This window comes from Panthera onca, chromosome A3, assembly GCF_046562875.1.
Source record: "Panthera onca isolate mPanOnc1 chromosome A3, mPanOnc1 haplotype 2, whole genome shotgun sequence".
Classification (NCBI taxonomy): domain Eukaryota; kingdom Metazoa; phylum Chordata; class Mammalia; order Carnivora; family Felidae; genus Panthera; species Panthera onca.
Genome location: NC_138341.1, coordinates 19673523 through 19696359, shown reverse-complemented (window position 1 = coordinate 19696359; position 22837 = coordinate 19673523). Strand labels below are relative to the sequence as shown.

The following is a 22837-nucleotide window of genomic DNA, read 5'->3' as shown; positions in this document are numbered from 1 at the left end:
AAGCTTTCAGTCTGTTTTCTGTTTACATCTCTCTCAAAGGACTGCAGGGATTAAATGAGGCAATGTACTAAAAGCACCTTAGGAATTGTTACAGTACAAAGGTGTTTTCCCTAAATGTTCTTGATATGGTCACCTGCTACAACAGATTACTGTGGCCCATCTGGCACAAAAGATATAAAAGCCCGTACTTCTGGCTGGACAGGGCTAGTTAGGGAAAAGACCTTAGCTACCAGCTGGCACAATTTCCAGGTGAGAGGGTCCCGAAGCCTGGTTCACGTTCCTCCTGGAGCCAAAGGCGGATTTCAATTACTTTCCAGTTCATCGGCAGACGTAATACTAATAACATGTTTAGGAGAACTCAGACTAGCAATTAAAAAACCCCAGCTCTCTGAGGCTCCTTCCTGCCTCCAGGCCTTCCACATGTCCTGTTTGTCAGAATTCTCACCCCGCCCCTCTCTGAGCTACCTCTTCATCTGACAAACCTCACCTCAATGCCACTTCTTCGGTACAGAAACCTTCCTTGACCCTCCAGAAAAGAAAAGATTTCATTCCAGACAAGAAGTTCACAAAGCAACTTCTAACTCTCCTTAGTACATTACACTTAGTCCATTGTGATTATTACTATGGAAGTCCTTTCCCATGTGAATATAAGCTGTGGGAAGGCAGGGTTCGTGTCTGTCTGGATTCTTCCACATCTTAGTACCTTGGATAAAGACAATAAAATATGGTAAATGAGGCCAGAGTTTTGGGTTTCTTTAATCTTGCTAAGAGCTCTTGTGGCAATGAAAATAAAATATATAAAGAAAACTAATTTAGGGCTGGCAGGCAAGGTTCTGGATAGAGGAATGCTTCCTTTGGCAGTTTTCTCCAATAAAAAGAATTTATGGGCTTAATTACATCATCAAGATCTTTTTCAGAGGTACAGGAATGGCCAAGGATCAAGCTTGCTCCGAATTATTCACTTTTTTCAAGTGGAGCTGCTCTCCTGGGAAGAGTAGTTCATGTCAAGGAGGAAATCAGCACAGTTTCCTTTGTAAATAAGCAACTGTCCTTTTATTTGCTTTGATTTTCAGGGCCCAGGAGACTATTTGTAGGTACAAACGTATCTTGGCAAAACCATAAAGAAGATGAAGTTCTTCTATATCAACCTCACTCTTCCCTCAATTGTTCCTATTTGTTTTTCTAATGGCCTTCCCACCCCTACATTAGCATAAATTTAAATCAACGTTCAGATTCATCTAAGAGATGTATCATTTCTACCTTACCCCAACTTCGAGAAAAAAGGTTTTCTTCTCCCAGAAGCATGATGGCAGAGAGCAGCCACCAAATCCGTGTGTATTTATACATAGGAATGTGTGTGGAATGCCTTCTAGAATCACATTTGCTTACCCTCCTTACCCTGGCCTACTTAGCCAAGCATTGGTGGGTTTAAAACCAAGCGTTGGTGCTTTACAAACGCATCAACAAGAGACAGGGGCTGCCTTTTACAAAGTGCAAAGACAAAATGAAAGAGCCTCCTTAAATAAGAGTCAACATCTCTGCAATCTGCATACTAATCATAAATGTCAGTATATAAAAAACAATGACAGAGAGAGAGAGAGAGAGAGAGATGGTGTCTTGTAGCTATGGGGGGCTGCCCCGACTAGATCTCCTGGGTCCAGAAACAGCAGGACCAGTGTGTTTAATCATCAAATGGCCAGAGCTAAAATTTCCTTATGGCCCACTCTCATGACTTTACTTTGACCTTTTCAGTTTTCAACTGGTTCATATCAGGGTGACTTCGAGGATATTTGGCTTCAGGGATCCCTTCTTTTATGATCCTTTAATTACTCATTAGTCACTGGGGCTTTGGCAATTCCTGCAGGATGTAGGTTTCATTTCTTCCCTGTAAATGAAGAGGCAACCCAGGAGGTTGTTAAACAAGTTCTATTCAGTAGCTGGAAAAGTGAATTTCCTGTGGAATGACAGGAATTACATAGAAGCAAGCAATTTTATTTTCCTCAAATGTAGCAATAATTTTAATCTGTACATACATAAAACAAACAGTGCAATTATAAAACCTTGAAGGTGACATGCATACTTTCAGGTGCAGTTGGGATGGGAGGATGTTATTAGCATCTCCAATTTTCCTTACCGCTTTGAAAAACTAGTTCCTTATGCAAAAGCACTGAGGCAGGAAACTTCATCTGGAATGCTGAAGTTAAAGGTGAACTTCCTGAAGTCTGCGCATCTAAATATCACAAACAAAACAGAAATGACCTCCTAGAGCAGTTTGGTAAGGACTAGAGTAATATGGCTGGGCGTTCAAGCTGGGAATGAATGAAATCAGGGATGCATTTTCTGAAAAACTAAAAGAGATAATGTTTGTAACTGAGTGTCCTATTTCTGTTTCATAGTTGCTACCCATGTAAGCCCTTCCAGCAATCTTTTTATTCCATATAGTTTCTGAGTAGATGCTGTCAATGGAGTTATTTGTAACTAGGGGTGGTGAGATGCAGAAAGGAGGACCTGGGAAAATGGCTTCTTCCTTGGTGTCTGAGTCCATGCTCCTCTTCCGCTGTTCGTTCTTATGGTCTCTTCCCTGCTGTGGAAGCAGAGGTAGCTGACGCACGATGTCAGATGCTGTCATCATTCACAGGCCCGGGGTGCAGGTAAAGGCGAGTGATGGGGGGGTCTACCTTTGCTTCTTCCACAATACCTTTCTCAAGCTTTCCTGGCCTTGCAGTGGAACTTCTAGAACTAGAGGCAGTTCACTGGGTCCTTGACTCACAGGCCAGGATGAGACAAAACGTGGCAGAGTGACAAGACACAAAGGGAAAATACGGTACCAGTTAGCCTCAGAGTAGGATAGAGAAATTTGTATTTGCGCTGATGAAAATTCAAATCCCCAAAGTCAATCTAAAACAAATGAAGATTTTTTTGAGTACTGATTTTTCTCTGTACAAGTAGCCTGTGCACTTCTGGTGTTAATTCCTTGCACTGTCTCAAGTTAGATGATCCCAGGGACACTCTAGGGCAGTAGGCTCTAGCTCATCTGGAACAGCTCTTTCTGGCAGTGGCATTTTGATTTGAACCTCAAAGTAAATCCATACATGGCATCACAGTTATTAAAATAATGAAATCTTACTAGCCAAATGTAACTGCAATTCAATCAATGATATATTCACACACAAATTTAGAAAAATCAAGAGTATGATAATAAAACCATAAAATTAAACAGGAGGAAATCAATTTCTACAAGAAATCAAGTATATTTACAGTGAGATTTAAAGGGAAAAATAAGCTACTTGGATCATAAATTTAACTTTATTTTAAATAACTTTAGCTACCTTAGCTGTTAATACAATAAAAGCAGAAAGAACAGGCTGCCTTTTTTTTTTCCAGATTTAATCAGAAAATTGTTATCTACAATAATTGACAGAACTTGTTTCTTGTCCTTCACCCATCTCATCAAAAATTATTGCATTTTCCCCCAAACTGTATTTTTTGGATTCCTCTGTGAATATACTCATTTCGTCCTCATTCCTGGAGGCATCTTGGTTTAAATCCATCTTTAAAAAAAGGAGAAGGGGTACATATGGGAGGCAAAATATTCTCTTGAAGCCAACAGATATAGAGTTGCTAGAAGAAGCTGATTGTACACACAAGCTGCCTGGGGTCGGGAAGGGGAGGGCTGTTGATTCAGACACACGTGACAGCCTTTGGTGGACGGGCACAGGCAAAGCCCCACCGGGCCCTTGGGCCCTTCTTCCTCATCAGGGTCAGGACTGAGCCAGCAGGGGCGGGGCTTCATCTTCCCCTTGGAACTCGTCGTTTTGGTTCTCCTCCAAAAGCCTTCATCCAGATAAGAAGCCAATGACTGATTACAAAAATAAGAATAATTAAATTTGGCTCAAGAAATAGATTGTCCAACTGTTCTGCCTTGTTATTTTTTTTTTTCAATATCCAAGGCCTTTACAAAGAAAGAAACAAAAACACCTCTCAATCTTCCAACAAAAGTGAATTCCTTTGTTGTTTTTTTTTTTGTTTTTTTTTGTGGGTTTTTTTTGCTCCAAATGCTACGACCTGAAGAATGGCTGCAGATTGAGATATCAAAAATCTCAGAAAAATATATAATATATTTGTATATCTCTGTATGTCTATTATTTAAATTTCACATTCCTTTAAAAGTGGTTATTCAGTCAGTAGCTGCTGAAGGAGGCTCTTCTGCTGGGCCTGGGGGGTCTGTGGTCCTGCCGTGGGTTTTTGAGTTCCCAGTGGACCAGGCTGGTTCAGGTAAGGGTCCCCGCCTACCAGATTCACTGTACATTGGACGTCAGCAAACACCTGAACCTGTTGCACCTGCTGAAACACAAATAAAAGATGTGTTTAGACAGAAGGGCCTGCCCCCCCGGCTTATGAGTGGGTACTACTTGAAGTGGAAACTCACTAGAGCATTCCTCTAGTCTGTAGTCACCACAGAGAAGAACTCTTCTGTCTTCTTGTCCTACAAAAAGAAAATCGCTGCACTCATTTTGCTCAGGGTTCTGGAAAGTTCACACTTTAAAAATAAAATCAAAATTGGAATGGTCAAGCCTCCTACAGGGTTGCCATCAATAATGAAAATGAGCATCATTGCTAATATTGCCAAGATTGGGAAAAGCCCAGTTTCAGAGTCTGGGTGTCCAGTGGTGGGTTTAAAAATATATGTGTATATATATATTTATATGTATATATATATATATATATTATTCAGAAACTGGTTACAAAAGCATTCTACGGATGACTTTAGTGGGATAAAAAAAAAAAACAACTTTATGATGTTAGAAAATTAAGGGCTTTAACCCAGTATTAGCAAAATAAAAACCACCACAACTCAGTAACAGGACATCAGCATTACTGAAGTGAATGTCCAGAAGATTTGTGTAGTATCTAAATATACTCTTACATAGCTCCTTTACATGTTGCCTTTAGAATTACAGCAAAATATTAGTAGAACAATTTTATATTTAACTTATTTTTCCTGATAGACAATTCATTTAAACACATGAGCTAAAAATAACAGTAAATTACTAGCTGAGAACAGTGTGAATTTTCCCTTTAGCTACTTTCAGTAATAATACATGTATTCCTTAAAAATGTTTAAAGTTGCATAGTTCTAGCATTTTCTATTGGGAAAACAAAGCCAGAAGTTAGTTTTTACAACCATCCTTATTAAAAAGTCATTTGTGGAACTGATTAAAGCCAGTATCACACTTGCGAATGTTCCAGACCAAGAACGGAGATGCTTCTAAGGCATCCAAGTACATCTAATAGTGTCTCAAGCGTTTGGCAAACTTGTGCTTCAGGTTTAATAGGTACATGAAGTATTTTAGATTAGTGATGCATTTTTCAGTCATTCATCACTAATTTATGTCAATTACACTCAGCTTTTTGGGAAAACTTTTCTATCCTAATAGAATAAAAGTTGTTTTCATCACCCTTTATTGGCCATATGTCAAATGTCCCGACCCCCAACTGGTGTATCAGTCCAGCTCCCATGTCTTCTCCTCTTGACCCATCTATACCTCCACGCTGCTCTCCCTCAGAGAAGGCAGACAGCCCTGAGCTGTCTTCCAACCTGCTGGACTAAACTTTTATTTAGATTAGCATCACTTTCCTCTTTATCATCCTCTTCTCTGCCTGTTTTCTCAAGTTTTGATTCTTGACCCCACAGGCTCCTATCTGTCTTCTTTTGGGTTCTTTCCTGTGCATCTAACACACACCAACTCTCTGTCTGAGTCTAATTCTCTGGCTATCTCTGTGCCCTGTCCTCACCTCTGTTCTCTAACTTCTCTTTCCTACAGCTCCACCCCTGGCTTCCTCTCTCTCCGTGTCAACAATCCCCCTACTAGTCTCCCTCCTGTTTCTCTATAGTCTGTTCTTTTCCGGTTCTCTCCTGTCTTGCCTTCTCCCCATCTCCACTCTCCAAATACAGGTAGTCCTCAATCCTCCCTAAGCCCTCCTCTCTTGGTTCTCTTCCTTCTCCTTTTCTGTATATCTGTTTCTATATTTCTATTTAACTTGCTCCCAAGCTTCTGTTTGACAAATACAAAAGCACTGGAGCAAATAGAGATCACATGATGGGCTATAAGAAAAAGAAGATTCTGCCACTGAAACTTAGCATGAGCACAAGCTGTAGTGCTTGGAGGCACTGATGTAAAAAAACCAAAAAACAGCAGGTAAAATTTCACGTTTATGTGTTTCAACATATGAAATACTGGGCCACAGTACAAGGGGTTTCTGTCCCCGAACACTTAAAAACATTCTTAATGAAGGCATGATCAAACGAACTAGAGAGAATATTTTGCTTCTTTAAAAAGAATGTTTTTAAGATAATCTATTTTGAAATAAAAAAAAAATCAAAAAGATTAAACCAAACTTCAGCCACTTTGAACTGCTACTTAAAAACAGGTGCCTGAGCCCAGACCTCTGAGGACTTCAGATGCTGCCACACCTTCACAGACAGGCAGAGCAAGACGCGCGCAAGCCCTACGATTTGTCAGGTGAGAGGAACAGCATGAGAGCAGGGTCCCAACCTCTTAAGATTCTCCAGCAGAGTTTTATATCAATGCAATTGCTGTCTTGGAGCTCAAGAACTTTTAAACTTGGTTGTTTAGTTTTCACTAGTCTGCCGAGCTGCCCAGTATATGTCTCCGTAGGTGTGAGACCTTGAATACCTTCCAGTGAATGAAGACTTCACTTCCCCCATCACGGAATCCCCTCTTCACTCTCATAGGCCTCAGATCCTCTTTCTTGATGCCCCGACTATGGACACGGCTCCTAACTGGTTTTTCTCTTCCTGGGGAGGCTGTCCAGTACTCCTTCTGTCCCTCAAGATGAAGCCTGAGCTAGTGCTTATATCACTGTGCCCCCTCTAGGGGACACTTCATCTGTAGGACTCAGTCCAAACCCCTGAGTTTAGCATTCAAGGCCTCCAGAAATTTGCCCCAATCAATTTTTACCAATTTTATTTACTATAAAATCTTATTACAAACCCTTTACCTTCAGTGGATTTGGCTTCCCAGGACCGTGCTAAGGTATTACTGTTTCCCTGTCTCAGCTCCCTCTACTCCCAATGCCCTAGATTTCCCAGCTCACTCCTTCCTTCAGCCTCTGACACTTTCTACTTCATTTTGCCTTGTTAACTGTCCTCAAGGCCCAGTTCAGCTCCTGTGTAAATGCTCTTCTGACCCTCACAGCATTTTCTCTTTTAAACCTAATGGTTCCTGTCACTTGTAATATAAATTTGAGTTTGCCTTCTTTGGTTATGTGACAATTTATGTGCATATGTCTACATGTTTTATCATTCAAGTGATATGGCAGAAAGAGCATGAACTTTGGTTGTTAGAAATACGTGGGTTTGAACCTCAGCTCTGCCCCTTTCTAGCTTTGTGAACTGTGTGCGTGGTTAAATCTCCTCAGGTTCTGTTTCTTCATCTGTGAAAAACTGGAATGCTACTTCCTTCATAGGGTCATAGGGAGGCTTACATGAGATAAAGCAGACAGTGCTTAGCACAGTGCTGGGCAAATTGTAAGTGTTTCACAAAAGAAACTTCCTTTCCTCATTTCTCCCCCAAAGTTCACCTAAAGGGCAAACATGTCTCATGTTTCGTTGTATCTTCACCTTACCATAATGCCTGTACAATATTTTTAAAATACACATTTAGTAAGACACTAACGACCAAACCAAAGTTACTAAAGTGAACTAAAACACCCACAATCTCTAAATTTATGTTAATATAGGAAGGTGGCCATCCTTGCTATTTGAATTGTTTTGAAACGAACTTCTAAAAGGAGGCAGAGTACACAGCAGGCATTCTGTTTTGTCTGAATTGACTGAGATCTTTTGAGGTACTTGGATTACACACGAGTTTTAGAATGGTGCTTATTTACAAAATAACAATTAGTGGCCACCATTTGTGATCCCTTTATCCTGTTTAACAACCAGATTAAACCTTTTGAAAGCTTCTCTCATTTAACCCTTTCAACAATTCTCTAAGCAGGTAACTTGTTAGTTCTGTTGGTTAGATAGCAGCCCAGGGAAGTCCTCTAACATGCCCAGGAGGACATAGCTAAGAAGAGGAGAGCCAGGACTCACATCCAGGTCTGACTCCCAAGGTCAGGCTCTTAACCATGATGCTGAACAAAGTTTCCTGTGTATCTAGAGTACACTTGGCAGCTCTGGGTTTAGAATTTTCTTACTGACCTGGGTTCCATCTGTTTCTGTTTTGAGAAGGTCAGTGGATGAGAGCTGGTTGCAGTAGAGGCCTGTGTGTCTCAGTGCTGGATCATTTATCTATTAAAGATAAGTACAAGACCAAATTACAAGCAAGTTGTTTAAGCTGAAGACCAAATTCTTCAATGAAAAGTAATCTCACTGACAGAAAATAGGAGTGCAGCAGGAATAAAGAGCTTAGCAATTTACTATGTTGTTATAAGTCAGGACAGTGGTTCCCTTTGCAGGGGTGAAGAGTGACATGAAAGTAGCATGAGAAGAACCTCTGGGTGCTACTGATAATGTTTTGTTTCTTGATCTGAATGGTAGCTTTAAAGAAGTGTTCAGTTTGTGAAAATTCACTGACTTGTATATTTTTCTGTATACTCTATTTATACAATACTTCAATAAAAGTTATATTCACACACACACACACACACACACACACACACAAGTTAATTAGCAAATGACTTCTTTTTGTCATTAAGAGAAAATCAGATTAATCCGATTTATCCCCTGCCTGAATCAGCGAAAGAACTGGATAAAATATACGAAACGAAGGCACTCAAGACACTGAACAAACCCAATGAAGGAGAGTGACTCCTAAGAGCTGGGAAACAATGGAGATGAGTCCTATGATTGCCCCCGCCTACATCTACAGAGAATTTCCAGGCTGCAGCCAGCACGGGGACAGGGAACCCAGGCAGAGCCCGGCAGGCTCCGTGAGTGGAGAAGACACAGCTGGAAGTCTGAGATGGTCAAGGCAGCTGGAATTCAGAGGTCAGAATATCAGAGGAGTGGGAGCTACACAGAGAGGAAGCTCGGAAGATCTGCAGACGGACCCCTTGAGCTTGCAACTTAGTACTGATCTCTTAATGGCTTTTAGGGAACTACCCAAAGCAGAGGGAAGAGTCACCTGTGAAGATGCTGATGGAATAATTCCCAAAGGTCACACAGAGCTGGCAATAGGTCCTGACCTCACCAGCCAGAGTGGAAAACGTAATTCACATAGTATCAGGTAGTGTATTAGAAAGGCTTTGCCTCAGCAGTAAAGGAAAACGAGCCCTATACTAAATGCTGCTCTGGTCGCATTAAACAAAAAAGGAAGACCTGAAAGGACCAAACTGTTTCAAGTAACTTAACCAGTCCCAGAACAAAGCTCAAGAATGTAGGAGTATCAATGAGGTAAAATTCACATGTGTGGCACCCAATAAAAACTTACCAGGCATGCAAAATTAGCAGGAAGATATGATCCATGATGAAAAGAAAAGTCAATCAATTTGAAACCAACCCCAAAATGATGCAGATGATAGAACTGACAGGCAAGAATATTAAGACAGTTATTATAATAACCATATTTCATATGTTCAAGAAGATAAGAGGAAAGCCTAAACATGTTAGTGGTATGGAAGATATAAAAGAGGTCCAAACTGAACTTCTGGAGATGGAAAATAGAAAACCTGAGAAGAAAAATACACTGAATAAAACTAACAGATCAGACACTGCAAAAGAAAAGATTAGTGAATTTAAAGTTATAGCAATAGAAACTATCCCAAATCAAACACACAGAGAAAAAAAACAAAAACCATTGACCTTGCATCCCTCCTCCTCACATCTGCAAACCCAGGGAATCTGTGATCTGGGGGACAACTTCGAGTGGCCTACTTTGTATGTGTGTGTGTGGGGGGGTGTGCGTGTGGGGGGGAGTCTCTGAAGGAAAGGGGGGTGGGTGGTGACAGAAAAAATATTTGAAGAAACAATGGCCAATGTTTTTCCAAATTTGATGAAAATTATACATCCATAAATCAGGAAGCTCACTGAAGTCCCAGCACAAGAACCATGAACACAATCACTAAGGCATATGGTAATCAAATTGCTTAAAACCAGCGACAGGCAGAATAATCTTAAAAGCAGCCAGAGAGGGAAAAATCAATCGTGTACACAGGAACAAAGATAAAATGCCAGCAGATACCTCATCAGAGACACTGCAGTGAAGCAACGTCTCCAAAGTACTGAAAGCTAAAACTAAAGCCAACCTAGAATTCAGGGAAAACTTTCAAAGATGAAGGTGAAACAAAAGCTTTCTCAGACATACAAGAGCTGAAGGAATTCATCAGCAGCAGACTATAAAAGATGTTAATGTTAAATGAAGACCTTCAGGCAGAAGGAAAACGATACCAAGCTGGAAATTTGGATCTACACACAGGAAGGAAGAATACTGGAAATGACTACATGGGTAAATACAGGAGCCTTATTTAAATTAAAAATATGTATCTAGTTGTTTAAAGTAAAAGCATGTGGGGCATATGACATACGTAGGCACAATATGTACGATAACAACAGCAGAGGAAGGGAGAAATGGGAGCAAACAGCTGTGAGGTTCTTATATAAGAGGTCATATAATAGCGCTTGAAGGTACATGGTGATAAGTTAAAGATGTATGCTCTGAACTCTGAAGCAACCGCTAAAATAACAAAATGGAGGTATATATAGTTAATAAGCCAATAAAAGGAGATAAAATGAATTAAAGTGTTCAATTAAACCCCCAAAAGGCAGGAGATGGAACAAAGAGAAAACAAGATGAGATATTTAAATTCAGCCATACCAATAATCACATTAAATGTCAATGGGCTAACCACTCCAATTAAAAGGTGCAGATTGTCGAACTGAATAGGAAAGCAAGACTCAGCTATATAAGAAATATGCTTTAAGTCTAATATTCTTTTACCTAATTCATTATATTTTTCATTATTTTGTTTTAATCTTCTGGAGATAGTGAAAAATTCTAATAACTGAATAATAAGGACAAGAACAAGAAACAACACTATTTAGGTCTTCTATTTTGCTATAGGAAATAAATCACTAAGTTATTGATTTTTTCCCTGCTAAACTCTTAAGGGACTTATTATATAAAGTGGGGGGATGAGGAATGGAAAGTTAAAAAAATTTTTCAATAAAAAATATTCTATAGAAAAGGTAATCAGTGTTCACATGTTTGTAAGATTTGCTATAAATTATAGCTACATGGTCACAGTCTAGTCACCAGTCTACTTTGTGGTTGCTGAAAATGAGAATAGCAACTATAGGCAGTTACCCCAATGACCTTAAACATCATTTTGAATTTAGTCATTCTATCCTTAAAAATCTTCAGGAGGCTCCAGGATAAACTCTAAAACATTCAGATGGCTTGCGAGATCCCTAAAAAGCTTACCACATAAATTCTGCTTTAAACATAATATAAATGTCCCCTTAACATTCATTAGACTTTCAACCTCTATTCCTGCCTAGATTATGCTGTGGCAACCGGTCTTGAATATTCTTTTCTATTCTCTTTCTTTAGGCAAATCTTCCAAGAAGCCTTTCCTAATTAGGCGTTTTTCTTTTAAACTCTCAGTAGTTAATTGTACATCTTCCTAATCTGACATAAATATGTATGGCGCTATGGAGGCCCATCTCTTACACAGAGGTTTTGTCCTATTATTCAACTGATCCTTTGTTAATGTCGTGTCTCCCCAACTTGTCAGCATTATCTCCCACAGAACTACCTTTGTATATAGTTAGTAGTGAATAAATGTTTGTTGAACTGAAAGGGAAAAATGAAGAAAATGTGTACAGAAGATAAAGGGGTATGCTCCGAGCCAATATATTATATGTATCATTTTATAATAAATCTGAAACACTAAAATCTCTTGAGACTAAAATCTTAGGAGGTCTGTCAAAATTTCCACTGTGTATCTTAAGAGAGGCTAACTCAAAAGACAGTGGGAAAAAAATAAAGAAGTGCATCTTCTCCCCCCAGTGTTACTGAGAAACAATTAACACACATCACTGCGTGGTGTGGTAATTTCTGACAAGCAACTGCGAACATACCTGATTTTCCCTGGAATAACGACTCGTGGTGTGTGGTGTGCATGCCAGCTGTGCCACTTACCTGCTCAGGGCACACAGTGTTCATTCCTGGCATCTGCAAAGAGCTCATCTGCATCTGGCCCATCATCGGGTTCATGTTCTGAACATTTGTGTTTCCACCTGCCATGGACACGGTGATGCTCATATTGTTGTACACTCCGGGCTGCGCAGGCGTGGGCTGGCTCTGGACAGCTTGACTGAACACGCTGTTAACTCAAAAACAATCCCAGTTACATCCACGGATTGTGAACGTGGGGATGATGTGACTGGACTCTGTTTCTTAATTATTAGATAAAATGCGATAGAAAATATTATACGTTTTTAAATGACGTGTAAGACTTTATCTTACTACAATATATAAAGACTGAGTATAATTCGGATGAATTTTGAACTCTGCACAGAGGATTTAATAACTACATAAAGCTCATTTTAAGTGACAATTATCTGGCCTTGTATCCGAGTTGTTAAGCTCCAATTAGCTGAATAATTAAGAACGTAAGTTGTCCACATAAGTAAATCTTCAAGATAACTGAAGTTTATTCATTTAACCATCAAAACCATTCTAAAATTTGTTACACCATTTTATATTCCCAAATAGAGAATGTTCTATTTAAGCAAAATGCCTGGGATATATATCAATCCTCAATAGATGCTCATTGAATAAATTAACAAATTCAAAGATGGCATTCTTGTATTGTCATTGCTTGTATATTTTCTTAGACTTAGTATTTTGTTTCACTTATTCCTTGTCTCTCTGCTCATTCATGGCACATGGCAAGCACTCGGTAAATATCTGATGAATAAGTGACTTATGGACATAGGTTATTACTCAGTGTTGTCAACTGATGAGGTTTAGACTACTTCTTATTTATGGATTTTTCTGGGATCTACACCAATGTTTTTCTAACTGTAGTCCAGAGAGCATCTGCAAGAGAATTCCCTGGGACTCGTTGAAAACTGGGAGGCAGCTATGCTTACCACTATAGCACCAATGCCGGGACTTATTAAAAACTGAGACTCCCAGGCCTTACTCCAGCCCTAGTGAATCACAGTTTCTGAGGATGGATACAGAAAGTTGCATTTCTAACTATTTATGCACATTAAGACTCAAGGGACTTTATTCAGTGTTCTATAGCTTTCCGTCATTTCTCAAAGTTTCAGCTTCTGGCTGCTTTCAATATGCTATAAACTAAGAGGAATATAACCAGATATATTTATTTGGCAAATGTAAATGTTTAAAGACTTCACAGGTCTTCTCAGGCCTAAAGACAGCTTTATGTCTTTTCTAGAAGCAAAATGCAAAGGCAATTATGTTTTTCAGAGGGCTTGTTTTATGGACTTGCTTCTTCATGGCCTCGTTCTGGACTTTTGTTACACCAAAGATCTTAAATGTTAACCCAGCTTCTTCTCTTAGCTGGTAGAATAGTATGGAATAAACTCCCAAGTAAATACATCTGGAAACTTTATATTTGAACCCCAAAATTCTAAATGATACAGATACACACATCTAAAGGAAAATAATATGAGTTGTGTCTTTTGTAAATTCTTCAAAATATCAAATGTTTGATGATTATCATCAATTGTTAAACAATATGCTGCTGGTAAAATTCCACCTATTTTAATGTTAATTCTGGAGAATTTGATTTCTAAAAATCATTTACCCCATCAATTGCTTATCTATTTCTTGCTAGCTCCTGGGAGGTAAGCAGGATGTACTGACATTTATAGTTTCTGGTAGATTAAGGTAATCATACTAAAATTAACAGGCCAAGAAACAGCCTATTCATCATGTCTGAAGAAAAGTAGCAGATTTTCCCCAAGTAATTATAAAACACAAATGCTCAAAGAAAATTACATGCCCAGGAAATGGTCAATAATACATCTTTGAGCCATTAATGTCTGTACAGTGTGTATGCTTGTACAGCGTCCCCACAACTAAAGGTGAGGAAAAACCTATTAGTTTGCTGCCCATTTTCTAATGAGAACATTTCTGCCACAGACAATGCTCATTTGTCAACAGATACATAAATCACCACTGTGGAGGCTCAGCTCAGGGCTATGTAAGCTAATGCCTGCAGAAGCTTCAAGGGCTGCAATGATGTCATTCTTAGTGAAAAAAAGTTTAGGATTTAATTTCTTTTTACATTTTATACTTGGGACTTATATTCACTTAAGTTCTTTCAGACTGCTCTTGCCAATAGTTCCATTTCAGTTTCTTCCATTATGGGAAGAAGACCACGCCCTTCTGCAGCATAACTCCCTGTTCTAGGCCTCAGAGGGACTGTAGGCTTCACTGGCACCTTAGGCCTCCCTCCCTCCCTCTGCTTTCCTGGCCACCCTGGGGGCAATTACTGCAGTTTCCTTAGGCTAGCCCCAGGTGTTTGGTAGCCCCTAAATCATGGTGCAGGGGGGAAGGTAAGGATGAAGACTTCCGGCCTGAAGTGGCTTCCATAGATACAGGTATTAACAAGCAGGGAGGCGCTCCAGGTCAAATAAGTCTAAAAAGGGAGGGTTAAACAACAGGCCTTCCTAGACTTTAAAATGCTAATAAGTGCTAGGAATCTTCAGAGCGATTAGTGTGACACAGAAACCTGCACCGTTCCAGGACAAAGAGCCTTGCTTTAACCCTTTCTTTTTCTTGCCACCGGAGAGATAATGAAAAAGAATCACATTACACTGTCTCGGAACCCTATTACATCATTCTACTAAAAGAGTCTTTGTTTTCACGTTTTACTCCTCTCACTCCTGTCACCAAGTGGACTCTCGGTAACTCGACAGCAAGGGCAGTTTCCCCCTGCTCCTTGCGGTGTCTTGCACTGTGCAATACAAACAGGGAGTGGTCGCAAAATACACGTGGCCTGTGTCAACTAATACGCTTTCACACGTGAAGCAAATAAGCAAGTGCGAATGCTTGAAGAGTTGATCTATTTTCTTCTTCAAGTGATTTGGCAAAGTCAAAGTTCACAAAAACCGTGGAAGTACAAGAAAAATTCAAGTCCACTTTGAATCTGAATTCAAGAAGTGACCCAGGTAGGGGAGGGAATCTCTGTATCCATTCACTCAACAGATGTACATTAAGTGCTCACCTGTTCTAAAGGATGGACATACCCGAGTAAACAAAAACAGAGTCCTGGCTTTTAGGATGATTATATTCTAGTTGGAGGAGACAGACCATAAACAGACAGACTAACACACAATATGTGTGGTGTTAAGTACTAGGAAGAGACATACAGAAGGCAAGGAAGGGATCAGGGGGTAGAAAATGCTGTTGTTTTGGAAATGATGGTCAGGGAAGTTTCATCTGGTGACATTTAGTATCTATGTCTAATAAGGTGACATTTAAGGAGAGACTTGAAGTGTGACAGCGCAAACCATGTGGCTACTGTGAGAAGAACATTCCAGCAGAGGGACTTAAAAATGCAAAGGCCCTGAGTTTGCAATGTACTTGGCACACGTGAGCACCAGAAGAATACACAGACACCAGTGTGGCAGACTGAGTGATGGCAATAGCAGCTGAGGTCAGAAGGTACCCAGGAACAAGATCATGTGGGCTTCACAGGCCCTATATTGTACTTTGAGTAAGTTGGTGAGTTCTGAGTAATGGACTGACATACTGCCCATGTTCTGAAAGCATCACTCTGGCTACCATGCGGAGATTACACGGCAGGGGAGTGAGGGTGGAAGCAGGAGACAGAAGGCTACTGCACAGTCCTGGAAAAAGATGGTGGCTCACACTAAAGAGTACAAGTGGGACGGGTAAGAAGTGAGAGCTGCTAAGAAGCTGATGTGATTTGCTGATGGCATGTCTGATGTGGGATGTGAGGGAAAGAGAAGAGGGTTTCTCCTGAATAACTGGAAGAATGAGGTTGTAGTTTACGGAGATGGGGAAAGGTAGGAGAGGAGCTTTGGGGAAGAAGACCGTGGTAAGTTTTAGATGCCTATCAGATTTCTGACTGGGATGTTGACTGAGCAGCTGGATGTACACCATGGTGTTCAGGGGAGAAGTCGGGGCTGGAGATTTAAAGCGGGGAGTCAGGAGCATCAACATGGGCATTTATAGCCGTTAACAGTGGATGGCATAACCAAGGGAGCAAGTAGACAGAATGAGCTCTGAGGATTTCAAGTGGAGGTCAGGGAGATGAGGAAATCCAGTGGAGGACACCAAGAGATAGGATGAGAGTCACCTTTCTCAAGAGAGAAAGCTGTTCCAGAACCCAAATGAAGAAGGGGCTTCAAGAAAGAATAAATGCTCAACTATATCAAATGCTACCAACGATCCCTGCATTTGGCATTGTAGAGGTCTTGCCTACCTTGACAAGAATACTCTGGAAAAGCGGCAGGGATGAAAGCCTGACTGGCCAACGAGGAATGGAAGGAGAGGTAGCATTAGAGTACAGTCTTTCAGGGAATTTAACTGTAAAAGGGTGTGGACCTGTCAGCCGGACCTTGTTTTTACCAAGACACGTTTAAGTGCTTAGGTGTAGGTATGGAGCAAGAGTTTAGTTGGGTTTATAATCATGGACCATGGACTCTAAAGTGAATTTAGGAAGCTGGGATTAGAACACATTAGGAGACTAACTTCTTCCTGCAGGTTATATAGATGGTTCCATTTCTACCTAATTCACACACAGTCCTCACTAAGAGCTACGCAGTTCTCAAAAGGGAAGATTTCCTCTCACCTTTCAGTGAACTTTAGGAGAATATGGTCTTAAGTTTTCAACTTTAACTGCCTTACTTATTATGTTGTCAGATCAAACGGCTTCCCTGTCATTAGAACCAAGACACAACCTAATTAAAACCCTTATAAAACTCAAGTGAAGTGTGAAAAGTTCAGCAGCCAGGATTTGGGGGGAAAATGACATCCGTGAGATAATTCTAAGCAGAATGGGCAAGGTGAGGCCACTGAAAATCTAGAGATTCAAAAAGCTGGATGAGGCAGAATGGCCTTAGAAGCCTCAAAACCTTTGCTGTTGCTATGAGATCTTTCAATCGTGCTGAGAAGGGTGAAACCTGTATGCTCACTATTCAGCTCTAGTGAATTCTGATGTTTTGCCATTCTTGCTTTAGATTTTCAGGATTTTCTAAAGTAGGCTCCATGCCCAGCATGGAGCCCAGCGCAGGGCTTGAACTCACGACCCTGAGATCAAGACCTGACCTGAGATCAAGAATCAGATGTTTAACCGACCGAGCCACCCAGGCACCCCTAAGACTTTTAGGATTTTTAAGTGTTTTTATAAAGAATGACTTTTTTTTTTTTTTTAAAGTGCCCATTTCTATATCTGTCCCAGGGAAGCTCTGTTACACACGGGAGTTGATCACATTCTTCAGGTGTGCTGGGGGTGGGATGGAAAGGTTGGGGGACATTAGGTCACTTTTCCATACTGTAAACATACAGATTTGTTTTAAAAACGACTTGAAACTTAAAGGATTTAAAAGTCATTATTTTTCTTTGCTAAAACACAAAATTCAGTTCCATGAACTTGCAAATGGCAGTAGCCAATAATCTATTTGGATTGTGAAGGCAGGAGTGTTCTGTGCTGCAGAGGATCAGAGATGTTCATATATAAAAACTGCCCCTTACTTGTTGTTTCCCATTGCTCCTTGCTGCCAGGCCTTCATGTCTGGTGACTGGTATCCCGAAGTGGGTGGAGTCTGCTGGAGCAGAGAGCTCTGAGGAGGAGGGATTGGCATCGGCACCATGGAGCTCCCAGGGCTTAGAGATGGAGCAAAGCTGGCCTCACCTTGGGGAACCATTCCTGCAAATTAACACAAATTAATTTAAGTGAATACTATAAATTTATGAATCCCATAAAAGAGAACCCCCCCCAACTCCCCCCCCCCCCCCCCCCCGCCAAGGATCTGTCATACTAGAAGTTAGAAATAGCCTATTCAACAGAGTAGAGAAAACATTTCAGTTTCTTCAAAATAAGGCCGGAAATTTCAGTATAAACAGTCAGACAAGTAAACATAAAATAAGTTTGGAAGAATGCTTTCTATTAACTGAGATATTGATTTGGGTACCAAGATTATGTATAATGGTTTTTTTTCTGTTCTTTGCTTACACAAATTTTTAAGTGTGAAAGACATGTATGTCAGATTACCTGTGTCATAAAAATAAGTTAGAAAGGGAAAAAGGCTAAGACAAATGCATGTGTGAAATGAAAAATGACAAAGTTTTTCTGTCCATGCCTCAGTCACCTTTGTGGGCCCTTCTTCCCTTCCCTGTCCTTTCCTTTTAAGCTTTATTGAGATATAATCTACATAGCCTCAAATTCACTCATCGAACTGCACAACTCAATGATTTTTAGTAAACCATATGGAGCCATGCATCTATCACCCTGAAGGCCTCCGATGCCTGTCTACAGTCATTCCTTTCTCCTATCTCCAGCCTCAGGCAACCACTGATCTGCTTTCTGTCTTGACAGATGTGCCTTTTGGGGAATTCTCACATAAACGTAATCCTATAAGGTCTTTTGTGTCTGGCTTCTTAGTGTTTTTGAGGTTGACCATTCTGTAGCATTTATTGGTAGTTCATTCCTTTCTATGCAGGGCAATTCTTTTTTTTTTTTTTTAAGTTTATTTATTTGAGAGAGAGAGAGAGAGAGGGAGAGACAGAATCCGAAGCAGGCTCTGCAATGTCAGCACAAGCCCGACGTGGGGATCGAACTCACGAGCTGTGAGATCATAACCTGAGTCAAAATCAAGAGTTAGATGCTTGACCAACTGAGCCACCAAGGTGCCCCTCTATGCAGGGTAATTCTTATTAGCAGCTATTGATATAATTGTGTTGAAAATCAGCTGGCCATAACATTAACAGTTTATTTATGGATTTTTATTCTGCTGCAGTGATCTGTGTGTCCACACTTGTACTAATACTATATTGTCCTCATTGATGTAACTCTATGGTAATTTTTGAAACTGACAGTCATCCAACTTGGCTTTTCTTTTTCAAAATTGTCTTGGCTACTCTGGGTCCTTTACATTCCCATATAAATTTTAGGAGAAGCTTGTCAGTTTCTTCAAAAAGCATGCTGACATTTTGACTGCATTGAATTATGAGATCAATTTGGAGTGAATTTAGCATCTTTTCAGTCTTTTTCCAATTTCATTTTATACAGTTTCCATTGTTATATCTTCAAGTTCATGAATCTTTTCTTTTGTAATGCCTAATCTCCTTTTTATCCCATCTACTATACTTTTCATCTCAGACATTGTCCTTCTTTTCTCCAAAAGTTTGATTTTGGTTTTAGTTATATCATTCTTACCTTTACTTAGTATGTTCAAGCTTTCCTCCAGTTTCTTGACCATACAGAATGTATAATTATTATAAATTATACATTGAGACAATTGTATGACTCAATGTCCTGTCTACTAATTCTATCATTTGTGTGATTTGAGTTGGTTTTGATGACTGATTTTTCTCCTTATCATTGGTTTTATTATCTTGAATCTTTGGGTGCTTGGTAATTAAAAAGTTCGGAACCCAGACCTTGTGGATTTTACCTTGTTAGGTGCTAGATTTTTAAAAGTCCTTTAACTATTTTCAAACTTTGTCTGGGTTGTAGTTAGATTGTATGGAGACAGTTTAATTCTTTTGGGTCTTGTGCCTTAAGGGACAAGAGCAGAGTTTAGGGCATATTTTGCCCTATTACTGACGCAAAACCCTTCTGAGTATTCTACTTGACATCCCACGAATTATGAGGTTTTTAATTCTGGCTGGTGGGAAGAGAAGCTGGCCCTGTGCAAACTTTGTAGATTGTTCTCTATAATCTTTCCAGGTGTTTTTCCCTAGCATTGGTTTGTACACACACACACACACACACACACACACACACACACACACACACCTGAGTGGGACCCTGTGCACATCTCTGTGGCTCTCTGTGTGACTCCTTCCTTGTCCTATGAGACCTCTAGTTTTCCTGAGACCTCTAGTTGCCTGGCTTTCCTGGACTCCCAGTTCCATGGGCTCGACTCAGAGAAACCACTGGCTCCTGTTGGATTCCCTCTCCATGTAGCATGGTCTGGACAATTTCAAGAACTATGGTTTAATGTACTTTGATTTTTTGTTTGTTTCAGATGGGAGAATAAATCTGGTTCCTGTTATTCCACCTTAGGCAAAAGTGTAAGTCCATAATAGTTTAAAAGAGTAAAAATGGATTTCTTTTCTAGGATTTCTGTTATGCTGGCACTTTGTATTTTTTTCCTGACAAAATACATTTCATAGTTAAATACTTTTGAAGTACTGAAAGTTATAAAGGTACAGAAAAAAAAAATAATGTCATAATTTGATTATCTATAATTTAGTATAATTCCTTCAAATCTTCCTTTATAAAATGTTGCACAATTTTGTGACCTGCTTCTTTCCCTTATGATTATATCATAAGCATGTTTCTGTGTTTTTAATGTCTCTTTATAAATATAATTGCATATTCTGTGTTTTGCCATTGTTATAATGATTTTTCTCTTTTTGTTTGGTTAACCTGGCTAGAAATGTAGTTAACTTATCCAATTTTGTTTTTTTTTTTAAATAGGCTACGATTTTAAAAATATTTAAAATTTTCTGTGAAAGCTGAGCCAACTGTAGACTTCCTATTGTTTTTTCTTTCATTATATGTTTACTTTTTTCTTGGTAAAGATTTTATAAATAAAGCTACAGATTTTCTCTCTGCTGCTTCCTCCATGTGTAATTTAATCTCTGATAAATAATTTGAGTCAGAATATATGGAGAAATTATTGTTTTCATCTATGACTCTAGAAGGTGGTTTTTCCCCCCAACACCTTCATTTATATGTTGACTATCTGCACACATTCTAAATTTTAACCATTTTGGTTGCGATCTTTGAAAAATTGCTTCTTGGTTCCTAATGCATTCTTAACCTCACTAATGGTGAAATAATTATTTTCAGAAAAATATATATGTGGGGGAGGAAAAGATACTTATTGTATTCTGGACATTATTCTATAGAATCAAAGTTGAACACGATGTAAGAGATTGCAAGTATATCAGCATAGTTTCTGACATTTCTTTCTGGACTCATCTCACATTCTGTTTTCCTTATCAGATGACCTCATTTTAGTCCGAAGAACCAGCTTGTGAATGATAACTGGAGGGGTAGTCAGAATTCTGATTCTGGCCCCGCTATCACATTGGACCTTGGGATCCCTTGGACTAGACAATCTAGTTCCTTCCAGTTTAAAATTTCTATAGTTCTGTCTTTGCCTAGACCAGGCTAAGTATTCCTGTTGGACCATAAACAGTATCACGGCCATTTGGCAGCAGCAACTAGAAAGGGGATTCATCTTTCCATTCATTTACTTCTTCAAAGATTCATTGAGCAGCTACTCTCCCCACCAGATCACTGTGCTAAGCAACAGAGAAACCAAAAGGGTTAATGCTTTGTTCAATCAAGGACCTTGCTGTTTAAAAGTAAGGCAGGTAGGTGAACAAGTGGCTGTAAGACAGGGTGATGGGTGCTTATGATTGGGAGCAGTCAGGGAAGGCTTCCCAGAGGAGGCATCTCTGGAAGACGGGAGTAACAGGAATGAGGCAGGTGAATGAAGGATATCGGTTTGAGACAGAGGATACAGGATGTACAAGGCCTAGTAAGTAAAGAGAGTGAGGTATGCACTCTTCCTTGGAACTTGAGAAGTCTGTTACAACTGGAACACTGAGACATGGAGAGAAGGGGAAGAGGAACTGATGAGTCCAACTTTGGACAAGTTGAATTTGGGTGCTGGTCAAAAGAAAATTCAAGTATGTCTGTCATCAGGCAGCTGTGCACAAGAGCCAAGAGATCTGGTTAGGGATACAGAAGAGAGTCATTAGCATGAAGAGGTCACTGAAGCCACAGGAGTAGATGAGATCACTTAGGAGGAATGGGTGGAGTAGCATGTTTACTGTAGTTCACAGAACAGGGAGCTGTGGACTGGCTTCAAGGAATTCATGAAGTGGGTACAAAATTTTGTAAAAATTTCCATCATATTTACTTTAAATATCACCTTAGTATCAAATAAATTTTAAATGTCTAATTCTGTTCTTGTGCACTCATCATTGAGGCACGATAGTCTAGAAAAGTTTGTGGTTTTCGGAAATAAAAGAAAGCATACTCTGCCATTAATATTACCCACACATTCCTTCATTTACTTTGGGCCTATATTGAAAAGACGCCAAAGCAAAAGACAAAAGTTAATGAATTCAACTTTTGGTTTTACTATCATCAATGAACACAACAAACTTTTTCTGCCAAGGGCCAGATGGGAAATATTTCTGGTTTTGCAGGCTACAAGGTTTCTGGTATAATTACTCAACTCTGTATGAAGCCAACCACAGATGACACTATGTAAACTAATGAGGATGGTTACAATCAAACTTTATGTTACAAATTTTATTTATAAAAACACGTGGCGGCCTTGATTTTATTTTATTTTTGAAAGAAGGCCTCATTTGAAAAGGCTGAAAACTTTTCCAGAACTTGAGTTTGTATTCCCACAAAACCTGGTCTTGAAGATTTCTACCAGATTGCTGATAATGTTGGAATGAGGTTGTAACTTAGAGCAGTGGAAAAACTAAAAACATTGCCTCTTTAAACGTTCTTTTGCTCTCCAGAAAAACTGCCAATTCCCCCCTATTATTTTGAAGCAGTTCAGGGAAGAACTGAAAGCTCTGTCATTCATTTCAATTTGCACCTG

The 22837-nt window shown here is 39.6% G+C and overlaps 1 protein-coding gene across 10 annotated transcripts in view; it reads right to left on the bottom strand.

The window, feature by feature from the left end:
* Positions 1 to 1907: 1907 nt before the first annotated feature.
* Positions 1908 to 22837, bottom strand: part of NCOA1 (nuclear receptor coactivator 1) — a 239996-nt gene continuing 219066 nt past the window's right edge. For 7 of the 10 annotated variants that reach the window (XM_081795178.1, XM_078444907.2, XM_081795176.1 and 4 more), the window contains 4 exons: positions 17727 to 17901; positions 12168 to 12351; positions 8228 to 8317; positions 1908 to 4344 (listed from right to left, as the gene is read on the bottom strand). In XM_081795178.1, the coding sequence (XP_081651304.1) occupies positions 4174 to 4344; positions 8228 to 8317; positions 12168 to 12351; positions 17727 to 17901 (620 nt within the window). In that variant the 3' untranslated portion in view covers positions 1908 to 4173. Of the gene's footprint in view, positions 4345 to 4429; positions 4487 to 8227; positions 8318 to 12167; positions 12352 to 17726; positions 17902 to 22837 lie in introns of all 10 variants that reach the window. The other 3 variants (XM_081795181.1, XM_081795180.1, XM_081795179.1) reach the window with 3 other exon arrangements.